The sequence below is a fragment of the Coregonus clupeaformis genome, chromosome 8 (genome assembly GCF_020615455.1).
Source record: "Coregonus clupeaformis isolate EN_2021a chromosome 8, ASM2061545v1, whole genome shotgun sequence".
Lineage (NCBI taxonomy): Eukaryota > Metazoa > Chordata > Actinopteri > Salmoniformes > Salmonidae > Coregonus > Coregonus clupeaformis.
The window spans coordinates 17,896,654-17,910,019 of NC_059199.1; the positions used below are offsets into that span (position 1 = coordinate 17,896,654).

General features: G+C 47.1%; 1 protein-coding gene across 1 annotated transcript in view; it reads right to left on the reverse strand.

Moving 5' to 3' along the window:
* Window positions 1-11,250: 11,250 nt before the first annotated feature.
* The window catches only part of LOC121571230 (6-phosphofructo-2-kinase/fructose-2,6-bisphosphatase), a 45,567-nt gene continuing 43,451 nt past the window's right edge, over window positions 11,251-13,366 (reverse strand). Inside the window, exons 12-14 of the mRNA XM_041882566.1 lie at window positions 12,480-12,542; window positions 12,171-12,235; window positions 11,251-11,819 (exon numbers count right to left, since the gene is read on the reverse strand). Of these exons, the coding sequence (XP_041738500.1) occupies window positions 11,760-11,819; window positions 12,171-12,235; window positions 12,480-12,542 (188 nt within the window). The 3' untranslated portion in view covers window positions 11,251-11,759. The remainder of the gene's footprint in view (window positions 11,820-12,170; window positions 12,236-12,479; window positions 12,543-13,366) is intronic.

The following is a 13,366-nucleotide window of genomic DNA, read 5'->3' on the forward strand; positions in this document are numbered from 1 at the left end:
ATGAGGATGACCTGATCTCCAAAATTCCCCAAATGCTCTTTTAAGAGCCACCTCCATATTTCCATCAAAAAGGCACAATTGTTCCATGTATACACGCACCTCTACATTACCCACCATGTATGTTGTTCACTAACACGTCTAAAAGCTACGTATTGCACCTTTTAGTTGCCTGAAGTCTAGCTTCAATGTTTGTGTGTGTATACACAACCATCTGGCATCATCCACTTCCTTTGGACTATAGTAGCACAGTAAAATGCTTTACAAAGGAGGTGAAAAAGAAACTAGTGATAAAATAGGCCGAATAGTAACAAGAATTGTGTTCAGATGAATAATTGACACTATTAGCTGTGTGTAATAGCCTTGCATGCAGTCAAGACAAAACATTGCATGCCAACTGACTTTAAAAGTCCCATGTTGCAGTGCTGCTGAGAGACTCATGCAGAGGCCAAAACTTTACAGTGGAGCACGGAGGACATCTTGTGGTTCAACTCGGGTACTGCCCATATGTGTCCTTTTAGTATTAGCTCTTTAGCCCAGCGTTTCCCAAACGCGGTCCTGGGGTCCCCAAGGGGTGCGCGTTTTGCCCTAGCACTCCACAGCTGATTCTAATACTCACAGCTTGATGATGATGAGTTGATTATTTGAATCAGCTGTGTAGTCCTAGGGCAAAAACTCCCAAAACGTGGCCTGAGTTTGGGAAACCCTGCTTTAGGCTAATACTAGCCTATTAGGATGACTTGGTTCTTTCGCTTTAATGCCAACCGCTGAACTCTGGTTTTCACTAATTACTTGTCCCAGGTGACCATTATGAATCTAATAGCAAAACAAATGTTTCTAAATTGCTCTTTGAATGTAACATGCTACAGTCTGTCAATTACACTGTGGAAATCACATTTACATCTATCTTATCCCTTGTGTCGTCATTGAAGACATGTCACAATCATTGAAGGAAAAAGTCCATGTATTCTTTAGATAATTACAACATAGAGATGTCCTGTAATCAAACGACCCAAATGGAATGAATGAAACAAACCGAACGTTTAGCAGGCACTAGTTTGCATCAAGCCTGTCTTGAGCATTTTGACATAGGTGTGGATTTGATGTCATTGCATGCCTCATCCGTGGCCAGGAGGAGGGTGGCACGCTCATGGGGATGGCAATCACACACACTTTTCACCTGTATTGCATTTCATAGTATTGTGTGGCTCAGGTATTCAGCGCATGTCACTAGCAACACCATAGTTGTGGGTTGGATCCCCACTGGGGTCACATGCTAAAAGGTATGGACTCACTGTTGTCACTTGGGATAAAAGCGCCAGCTATATCAAAGCTATAGGATATGAAGGTAGGGCATTGGCCAATGCCATTTCCGAAAAGCAGTGTGACCCCCCCACCCCCCGAAGGAGAAGTTGACTATTCAAATAGAGCTACCCAAACATTTATTGGATGTTGCAAAGTTTTGCTTTCACCCATGGTCCCTAAAGGGAGTCAAAAAAGGGCAGGAAACGATGGGTTCTCAGCAATATTTCACCAACAACCAATCACTATTCAAGCATAGACATTAGGATCATCAACAAATATTCCTAAGTCATACTACAAAAAGGTTGTAACGAAATGGAATTGTCTGTTCAGTGCAAGTTCAACTTCAAAGAAAAAGTGCATCACCACAACAAACGTGTCTTTAGATACACTGTAAAAAATGACTTTGTGGAATGTACTCAAACTATTACAGTCAACAAAAGCACACGTCATATTATTGATTAGATATTTTTGCTTGTTTTTATGAGTAGATAAGCTTGAGTAAGTTGTTTAGATGTGGTCAAATACATTGAGTAAAGATGATAGAAGTAAAAAGGATTATATTACGTTGATTCAACTCAAATAGATCCATGACATTGTGTTCTTTTACCTGAATGATTCATCCTATTATGTACTCAATGTTACATGATATATTCATTTAGACCAACTCAGAAAAGGTCCACATTTTTACTTTGGATTCACTCAATCAGATCCCTTAAGAGAAAAGGTATCCGGACACCGGGAATCCATTTATTTAAACATCAACGGTTTGCAAAACATGTGTTATTATGAGTTGACAAATTACGGAATTACAAACAACACTGCAGGTAAGTCCTGATTGCTGTAGGTAGGCAAAACCGTAGAAATAGGACCTAGAACATTAACTAGTATAGGATCTCTGTGGGCAGAACATTTACTTACGAGAGATACAATGGAGCTTCAACCCCATAGACGTCATGGGGTGTAACGATCCCGGCAGTCTGAGTCGGGTCCTGTCTGGTGACTAGTGTTTCTGTTCGTGATCTCCAGTTTCCCGAGGGTTCGGGAACGCTCCGGGGAGCGCTCTTGATTTCCGCACCTGCATCCCATCAGCAATCTGCACACCTGGTCCTGATCATCACCCTTCTTAGGCTCTGGCCTAACATCCAGTTCCTGCCGGATCGTTAGCCATGAACAGTATGTTTGTCAGCGTATCAGCCTCTGAGCTACTAGTGTTAGTTTTGTTGTTTTGCACCTTGTTGGCTTGCCGTGTACTTACCTCCGTTTGTTTCTATCTACAGTCTCTCACCCGGAACCTTCTCCCAACCTCTGCCTGATGGTCGGCGGCTGCCGAGCCATTACCGGACCAACCACTGCACCCTCAACAACCCATCCACGCCACCCGCTCTGTTCCCTGGATTATTCAACCTCACTCGGGAATCTATTAAATAAACACTCATCTTTGTCTCAACGTACCTTGTCCTGGTCTGCTTCTGGGTTCTGGCCTAGTAAACCGTGACAGAACGATCCGGCCAGTAATGAACCCAGCGGACCTGGACTCTGTTCGCCATGCCATTACCCAGCAGGAGAAGATGTTGGGCCATCATAGCACGGTACTACAGGAGATCGCGTTGTCAGTTCGGAACCTTTCTACCGGTCTGACGGAGGTCCAGAACCAACGCAAGTGTCCGGTGGAGGATCCACTACCGGTTTCACCCATCTCGCCTGCCGCTTCTGAAGTTGTGTCCCTCCGTGAGCCCAAGGTTCCGACGCCGGATAAATATGAGGGGGAGCTGGGAAGATGCCGTTCCTTCCTTATGCAGTGTGGATTAGTGTTCGATCTACAGCCCTACTCTTATGCCACAGACAAGGCTAGGATAGCCTTTGTGATTGAGTTGCTGCGTGGGCAGCGCTGGAGTGGGCTTCAGCCGTTTGGGAACGACAGGATCCCTGCATGGCTTCATACCAGGGGTTCACGGCCGAGATGAGGAAGCTCTTCGACCATTCCGTCCGAGGGAGGGACGCAGCTAGGCGCCTGTTTTCTCTTCACCAAGGAACTCGCAGCGTGGCCGACTTCGTGATCGAGTTCAAGACGTTGGCTGTGGAGAGTGGGTGGAACGAGGAGTCTCTGCAAGCGGCCTTTTACCAGGGTCTGTCGGAGCAGCTCAAGGATGAGTTGATCTCCTATCCGGAGCCTAGTGACCTGGACAGCTTGGTAGCCTTGTCTATTCGGGTGGATAATCGAGTCCGAGAGCGAAGGAGGGAGAAGCAATGGGGTCCGTCCAATCGATCAGCTTCTCAGTTCCCAGTCGGGTCGGGTGGTGGACCAGAACACGTCGATCATTCTCCACCACAAAGGATTAGTGGAGAGGACCTCTCCCCCGATTCTGAACCCATGCAAGTGGGGCGGCACGGGTTAACCAAGGAGGAGCGTCAACATAGACGTAAGACCAACTGCTGCCTCTACTGTGGTCGCTCGGGACATTACATCTCCACTTGTTCCCGGCGGTCGTCAAACTGCCCGGCTCGCTAAAGTTGGGAGGACTTTTAGCGAGCCAGTTTCAACCTCTCAGTACCTCTGTCAGACCCCGTTTCCCGGCTACCCTTGTGAACAGGAATCAAAGCTTAGCGATTAACGCTTTTATCGATTCAGGTGCCGATGGAAGCTTTCTTGATGCCGAGTTGGTGGAACAGCTGGGGCTTTCCAAGGAGCAATTGCGGAAGCCATTGAAGCGACCACTCTGAACGGCAGTAGTCTGGCACGTATCACGATGAGGACTGAACCGGTTAAGATGCGGTTGTCGGGGAATCATTCTGAGATGATTTCATTCTTCATTCTGCCGTCTTCCCATGTTCCTCTGGTCCTTGGATACCCCTGGCTGAAGGAACACAATCCCACGTTCGATTGGGTGACGGGCAAGGTAACGAGTTGGAGCCTTGATTGTCATGCTAACTGTCTCAAGACTGCCTGCCCCCACTCGGTTCCCAGTCAGGTGATTGAGGCTAAACCCCCAGATTTGTCCCTGGTTCCCGAGACATATCACGATTTGGGGGAAGTTTTCAGTAAGCAGAAGGCTCTGTCACTCCCTCCCCACCGACCATATGATTGTGCCATCAACCTGTTCCCGGGAGCTGTCTACCCCAAGGGAAGGTTATACAGTATCTCCCGACCTGAACGTGAGGCGTTGGAGACCTACATCAAGGAGTCCCTAGCGGCTGGTCTCGTTCGTCCCTCGTCATCACCCCTGGGGGCAGGATTCTTCTTTGTGGGTAAGAAGGATGGCTCTCTTCGACCGTGTATTGATTATCGGGGGTTGAATGCCATCACGGTCAAGAACAAGTATCCCCTGCCCTTGATGAGTTCTGCCTTCGACTCCTTACAGGGTGCTACGGTATTCACCAAGCTAGACCTACGCAATGCGTATCACATGGTCCGGATCAGAGAGGGGGACGAGTGGTTGACGGGTTTCAATACACCGATGGGTCACTTCGAGTATCAGGTGATGCCGTTTGGACTGACCAATGCTCCAGCGGTATTCCAGAGTATGGTGAACGACGTCCTGAGAGATATGATCGGTCTCTTTGTGTTTGTTTACCTGGATGACATTCTGATCTTCTCGAAGGAACCTTCCGACCACGTCCAGCATGTCCGGCAGGTTCTGCAGCGATTGTTGGAGAATCGCCTGTTCGTGAAGGCCGAGAAGTGCGAGTTTCACGCCCACACGACATCCTTTCTCGGGTACATCATCTCCAGGGGAGAGATTAGGATGGACCAGGAGAAGGTTAGAGCGGTTCTGGAATGGGCCCAGCCCGGTACGAGATTGCAGCTCCAGAGATTTTTGGGGTTTGCGAATTTCTACCGCAGATTCATCCGGGATTACAGCCGTGTGGCCGCTCCGTTAACTGCCTTGACTTCCAGTATCAGGACCTTCAAGTGGAATCCGGAGGCGGATCGAGCGTTTCTGGATTTGAAGAGGCGATTCACCAACGCACCGATTCTCTCTCAACCGGACACGGCCCGTCAGTTCGTCGTTGAAGTGGACGCGTCTGATGTGGGAGTTGGCGCCATCCTGTCGCAGCGATGCTCCACGGACAGTAAACTCCATCCCTGCGCCTACTACTCTCGTCGCCTTTCGCCTGCGGAGAGGAATTACGATGTGGGTAACCGGGAGCTTCTCGCGGTGAAACTTGCCTTGGAGGAGTGGCGCCACTGGTTGGAGGGGGCGGAGCAACCGTTTACTGTCTGGACTGACCACAAGAATCTTGCTTACGTGCAATCGGCTAAACGTCTCAACTCCCGTCAGGCCAGGTGGGCGTTGTTTTTCGGACGATTCAAGTTTTCCCTGACGTTCCGACCTGGATCTAAGAACGGCAAGGCGGACGCCTTGTCCCGGATGTTCTCCAAGACGGAGGAGAGTGGGTCCAAGACCGAGACTATTCTTCCCCGGAACTGCGTCGTGGGAGCAGTTATGTGGAAGATTGAGGAGGAGGTGCTGGCGGCCCTTCGGACTCAGCCCGGTCCCGGTAACGGTCCACCCGGTCGGTTGTTTGTGCCTGAGTCGGTTCGTCCCTGCGGTCCTCAAATGGTCCCACGCCAGCAAGATGGCTTGTCACCCTGGCGTGGCTCGGACAATGGCGTTTCTTCGCAGACGTTTTTGGTGGCCTGCCATGGCCGAGGATACTCGGGGTTTTGTTGCTGCCTGTCCAGTGTGTGCGCAGAATAAGAGTACCAATCGGCCCAGCTCTGGACTACTTCACCCCCTTCCTATTCCCCGGCGACCATGGTCGCATCTGGCCCTGGACTTCGTCACTGGGTTGCCCGCTTCTGAGGGGAACACGGTCGTTCTGACTATCGTGGACAGATTCAGCAAGTTCGCCCACTTTGTGCCAATTGCCAAGCTTCCCTCTGCCTCGGAGACGTCCGAGATCCTGGTTAGGGAGGTTTTCAGGGTCCACGGTTTGCCCAGTGATATCGTTTCCGACCGTGGCCCTCAGTTTACCTCTGCTGTCTGGAAGTCCTTCTGTTTGGCCATTGGAGCTACAGTCAGTCTCACATCTGGTTTTCACCCCCAATCCAATGGTCAGGCGGAGAGAGCCAACCAGAAGATGGAATCCACGCTACGCTGTCTGGTCTCTTCCAACCCCACCTCCTGGGTCTCTCAGTTGCCTTGGGTTGAGTATGCCCACAATACTCTCCCTACATCTGCCACTGGGATGTCTCCCTTCCAGTGCCTGTATGGCTACCAACCTCCCCTGTTCCCTTCTCAGGAGAAGGAGCTCTCAGTGCCTTCTGTTCAGGCCCATATTCGTCGTTGCCACCGGACCTGGCATCGGGCCAGAAAGGTACTCCTTAGAGGTTCGGACCGGTATCAGCTCCAGGCGAATCGTCGCCGGATCCCCGCTCCCACCTATACCATCGGAGATAGGGTTTGGTTGGCCACACGGGATCTTCCGTTACGGACTGAGTCTAGGAAGTTGTTACCGAAGTTCATTGGTCCGTTTGTGGTGGAGAAGGTGATCAATCCAGTGGCAGTTCGACTCAAACTACCGAGGACGCTCAGAGTCCATCCCACCTTTCATGTCTCCTGCCTCAAGCCTGTCTTCCTCAGTCCTCTGTTGCCTCCTCCGCCTCCTCCTCCTCCTCCTCGGATGATCGGAGGTGGTCCTGCCTACACGGTGCGTCGCATCATGGATTCCAGACGGCGGGGCCGGGGTTTCCAGTATCTCGTGGACTGGGAGGGGTATGGCCCTGAAGAGAGGAGTTGGATTCCGCGGCGACAGGTCCTAGATGCGGACCTCATCAGTGACTTCTACCGCCTCCATCCTGGCGCTCCGGGGAGTCCGCCCGGTGGCGTTCGTCGGAGGGGGGGGTACTGTAACGATCCCGGCAGTCTGAGTCGGGTCCTGTCTGGTGACTAGTGTTTCTGTTCGTGATCTCCAGTTTCCCGAGGGTTCGGGGAACGCTCCGGGAGCGCTCTTGATTTCCGCACCTGCATCCCATCAGCAATCTGCACACCTGGTCCTGATCATCACCCTTCTTAGGCTCTGGCCTAACATCCAGTTCCTGCCGGATCGTTAGCCATGAACAGTATGTTTGTCAGCGTATCAGCCTCTGAGCTACTAGTGTTAGTTTTGTTGTTTTGCACCTTGTTGGCTTGCCGTGTACTTACCTCCGTTTGTTTCTATCTACAGTCTCTCACCCGGAACCTTCTCCCAACCTCTGCCTGATGGTCGGCGGCTGCCGAGCCATTACCGGACCAACCACTGCACCCTCAACAACCCATCCACGCCACCCGCTCTGTTCCCTGGATTATTCAACCTCACTCGGGAATCTATTAAATAAACACTCATCTTTGTCTCAACGTACCTTGTCCTGGTCTGCTTCTGGGTTCTGGCCTAGTAAACCGTGACATGGGGAACAAAATATTCTCATAGTAACCATGGATAACTACTGAAATGGAGGCTCAAATAACTTGTGTTTGCACTGTGGGATATTTTTCAAACTACAATGTTGCCTACAAGGTCAAAATAATTAAAGACGTGACAACCCCAATAATCGAAACACTTTTACTTGTTTGTTTCTATAACATTTTTCAAACTACAATGCCAAAACAATGAACAACCCCAATAATCTAAACATTTTTACTCGTTTGTTCCTATAACATTTCTCTGTTCACGAGCACTGCTGATGGATGCCACCTATATTACTTTGGTCATTTTTCCTTTAACCCATTAATGTTGTAGTTGCACCTTTTTTCAACAGTTCCCAATAGAAATCTGTTTACAATAGGTTAAAAAGGTTTTGCAGTAGACCATCAGTGTATGTAAACAAAGATAGTACTTTTTGGAGAAATGAACTGTTTGGCCATAATGACCATCGTTATGTTTGGAGGAAAAAGGGGGTTGCTTGCAAGCCGAAGAACACCATCCCAACCGTGGAGTACGGGGGTGGCAGCATCATGATGTGGGGGTGCTTTGCTGCAGGAGGGGCTGGTGCACTTCACAAAATAGATGGCATCATGAGGAAGGAAAATTATGTGGATATATTGAAGCAACATCTCAAGACATTAGTCAGGAAGTTAAAGCTTGGTCGCAAATGGGTCTTCCAATCGGACAATGACCCAGAGCATACTTCCAAAGTTGTGGCAAAATGGCTTAAGGACAAGGTATTGGAGTCGCCATCACAAAGCCCTGACCTCAAACCTATAGAACATTTGTGGGCAGAACTGAAAAAGCATGTGCGAGAAAGGAGGCCTACAAACCTGATTCAGTTACACCAGCTCTGTCAGGAGGAATGGGCCAAAATTCACCCAACTTATTGTGGGAAGCTTGTGGAAGACTACCCGAAATGTTTGACCTAAATTAAACAATATATAGGCAATGCTACCAAATACTAAATGAGTGTATGTAAACTTCTGACCCACTGGGAATGTGATGAAAGAAATAAAAGCTGAAATAAATCATTCTCTCTACTATTATTCTGACATTTCACATTCTTAAAATAAAGTGGTGATGCTAACTGACCTAACACAGGGATTTTTTACTAGGATTAAATGTCAGGAATTGTGAAAAACTGAGTTTAAATGTATTTGGCTAAGGTGTATGTAAACATCCGACTTCAACTGTATATACACACACACACTGTCCTGACTCCAACATTGCTCCTCCTAATATTTATATACAGTGGGGAAAAAAAGTATTTAGTCAGCCACCAATTGTGCAAGTTCTCCCACTTAAAAAGATGAGAGAGGCCTGTAATTTTCATCATAGGTACCCGTCAACTATGACAGACAAATTGAGAAAAGAAAATCCAGAAAATCACATTGTAGGAGCTTTAATGAATTTATTTGCAAATTATGGTGGAAAATAAGTATTTGGTCACCTACAAACAAGCAAGAATTCTGGCTCTCACAGACCTGTAACTTCTTCTTTAAGAGGTTCCTCTGTCCTCCACTCGTTACCTGTATTAATGGCACCTGTTTGAACTTGTTATCAGTATAAAAGACACCTGTCCACAACCTCAAACAGTCACACTCCAAACTCCACTATGGCCAAGACCAAAGAGCTGTCAAAGGACACCAGAAACAAAATTGTAGACCTGCACCAGGCTGGGAAGACTGAATCTGCAATAGGTAAGCAGCTTGGTTTGAAGAAATCAACTGTGGGAGCAATTATTAGGAAATGGAAGACATACAAGACCACCGATAATCTCCCTCGATCTGGGGCTCCACGCAAGATCTCACCCCGTGGGGTCAAAATGATCACAAGAACGGTGAGCAAAAATCCCAGAACCACACGGGGGGACCTAGTGAATGACCTGCAGAGAGCTGGGACCAAAGTAACAAAGCCTACCATCAGTAACACACTACGCCGCCAGGGACTCAAATCCTGCAGTGCTAGACGTGTCCCCCTGCTTAAGCCAGTACATGTCCAGGCCCGTCTGAAGTTTGCTAGAGTGCATCCAGAAGAGGATTGGGAGAATGTCATATGGTCAGATGAAACCAAAATATAACTTTTTGGATAAAACTCAACTCGTCGTGTTTGGAGGACAAAGAATGCTGAGTTGCATCCAAAGAACACCATACCTACTGTGAAGCATGGGGGTGGAAACATCATACTTTGGGGCTGTTTTTCTGCAAAGGGACCAGGACGACTGATCCGTGTAAAGGAAAGAATGAATGGAGCCATGTATCGTGAGATTTTGAGTGAAAACCTCCTTCCATCAGCAAGGGCATTGAAGATGAAACGTGGCTGGGTCTTTCAGCATGACAATGATCCCAAACACACCGCCCGGGCAACGAAGGAGTGGCTTCGTAAGAAGCATTTCAAGATCCTGGAGTCTCCAGATCTCAACCCCATAGAAAATCTTTGGAGGGAGTTGAAAGTCCGTGTTGCCCAGCGACAGCCCCAAAACATCACTGCTCTAGAGGAGATCTGCATGGAGGAATGGGCCAAAATACATGCAACAGTGTGTGAAAACCTTGTGAAGACTTACAGAAAACGTTTGACCTGTGTCATTGCCAACAAAGGGTATATAACAAAGTATTGAGAAACTTTTGTTATTGACCAAATACTTATTTTCCACCATAATTTGCAAATAAATTCATAAAAAATCCTACAATGTGATTTTCTGGAATTTTTTTCCTCATTTTGTCTGTCATAGTTGACGTGTACCTATGATGAAAATTACAGGCCTCTCTCATCTTTTTAAGTGGGAGAACTTGCACAATTGGTGGCTGACTAAATACTTTTTTCCCCACTGTATTTCTTAATTCTATTATTTTACTTTTTGATTTTTTTTGTGTATTGTTGTGAATTGTTGGATATTACTGCAATGTTGGAGCTGGGAACACAAGCATTTCGCTAAACCCACAATAAAATCTCCTAAGTATGTGTATGTGACCAATAAAATTGGATTTGATTTGATGTTAAAATCCACATCATCACATGTGACACATGGTTTGACATGATTTCACATATGCATTGTTACATGTGAATTTATGTGATTTTCCCCATGGAAATCATGTGTTTTTTACGTAAGGGGAGCACTGTCCACGATGCAACATTTTAAAGGCAATTTTGCCCATCAAGCGAAAATCACATTTATGGTAAACACTGCAGATTTCTAAATCAGAAATTACCTTTAAATGTCAAGCGCTCTATAATACACCTCAGAAGGAATCCCAGTGTCAATCAGTCACACCTTTTTTCATGACACACCACATGCAAACAACACACACATGGACAGTTTATGATGATTATACTAGATGATCCTAACACACAAATAGACCACATGATCCTAACACAGACAGACTAGATGATCCTGACAGACTACATCAGTGATTCCCAAGCTCGGTCCTCGGGACCCCAAGGGGTACACGTTTTGGTTTTTGCCCTAATACTGATTCAAATGATCAAAGCTTGATGATTAGTTGATTATTTGAATCAGCTGTGTAGGGCAAAAACCAAAATGTGCACCCCTTGGGGTCCTGAGGACTGAGTTTGGGAAACCATGGACTACATGATCCTAACACACAGACACATGATCCTAACATAGACAGACTACATGAACCTAATACACAGACAGACTAAATGACCCTAATACACAAACAGAATAAATGATCCTAACACACAGACAGACTAGATGATCATAACACGCAGACAGACTAATGTTCCTAACACACAGACAGACACATGATTCTGACTTCACATCACTCTGAGTTCTGACTTCACTTCATTCTACTGTCACTAACAGGGTTCCACTAACAGGGTTCCACTGAGAGAAATGTTGCACTGTTTTCTAGCACCGTTTAGAGGATTATAGATGTAGGGTTCATGTAGTCTGCTTCTTTAAACTCCATCTCCCAGCAGCCTCTCTTATTGCTTCACTTCAGTCTCTATGGCAATGGTGTCACTTCATTGGTTCTCCCCGTATTGTGTTGCAATATGGTATCTCTCCTCCTCTCCTCTCCTCCTCTCCTCTAGATGTGGTCTGGGACAGTCAGTAGTGCCTCCTCTGGTTCTCTGTCCACGTCAACATTCTGAAGACAGACGGAGCGAAAGAGAGGGTATGATGATGTGTGTGTGTTTGTGTGTGTGTATGTGTACCTGCAAGCTAAGTTTGGTGAGGTACTGCAGTGTTTTGTTCAAGGTCGGGCTTGGTGTGGGGACGGCACTGCATTGGCTGTCTTGACAACCATAGGGGCTTAAGTATGATCACCCAATGAGGTGTTCTGACAGTTCAAGGCTGTTCTGCCAGGAGTAGATTGCTGCTAGACGCTTTTAGTACATATGAGGCCGTACAGGGGTTTTATTCGGAAATGGGGACTTTATATGTAGTGTGTGCATGTGTGTGTGTGTGTGTGTGTGTGTGTGTGTGTGTGTTGGCTCACCACTGGTTTGTCTCTGTGTGTGTTGACTGCTTCAATGTTGAGGAAGATGGACTCAACCTCACAGCCTGAGAGAAAGAATAGAGACCCCAGGGCTACAGCTGATTGGTAAATCAATTTGCATTATCATTGTTAAACATTTCTACTTATATATTCATAGAGAGAGAAACAGAGAGAGAGAGAGAGAGAGAGAGAGAAACAGAGAGAGAGAGAGAGAGAGAGAGAGAGAGAGAGAGAGAGAGAGAGAGAGAGAGAGAGAGAGAGAGAGAGAGAGAGAGAGAGAGAGAGAGAGAGAGAGAGAGAGAAACCGACCGTAGGCGACTGGGGTGAGTTTCAGCACCGTGTGGAGAGGACACTTCAGATATGGCAACTCCGCTGGAGGGCGAGAGAGATGGGGAGAAGAGTGGAGGGGAGGGGAGAAAGAGGAGAGAGAAAGATGGGGAGACAGAACTCAAACATTTCCTCTGATAGATGGATCATTTCAACACTGACATTTCAAAGGTTCCAAAGCTGTGTGCTAGTAGTACAGTGCATTTGGAATGTATTCAGACCCCATCATCTTTCCCACATTTTGTTACGTTACAGCCTTATTCTAAAATTGATTAAATTGTTTTTTTCCCCTCATCAATCTACACACAATACCCCATAATGACAAAGCAAAAACAGGTTTTTAGAAATGTTTGCAAATGTATCACAAATAAAAAACTAAAATATTACATTTACATAAGTATTCAAACCCTTTACTCAGTACTTTGTTGAAGCACCTTTGGCAGCGATTACAGCCTCGAGTCTTCTTGGGTATGATGCTACAAGCTTGGCACACCTGTATTTGGGGAGGTTCTCCCATTCTTCTCTGCAGATCCTCTCAAGCTCTGTCAGGTTGGATGGGGAGCGTCGCTGTACAGCTATTTTCAGGTCTCCAGAGATGTTAGATTGAGTTTAAGTCCGGGCTCTGGCTGGGCCACTCAAGGACATTAAGAGACTTGTCAAGAAGCCACTCCTGCATGTCTTGGCTGTGTGCTTAGGGTCGTTGTCCTGTTGGAAGGTGAACCTTCGCCCCAGTCTGAGGTCCTGATAGCTCTGGAGCAGGTTTTCATCAAGGATCTCTCTGTATTTTTCTCCGTTCATCTTTCCCTTGATCCTGACTAGTCTACCAGTCCCTGCCACTGAAAAAAATCCCCACAGCATGATGCTGCCAC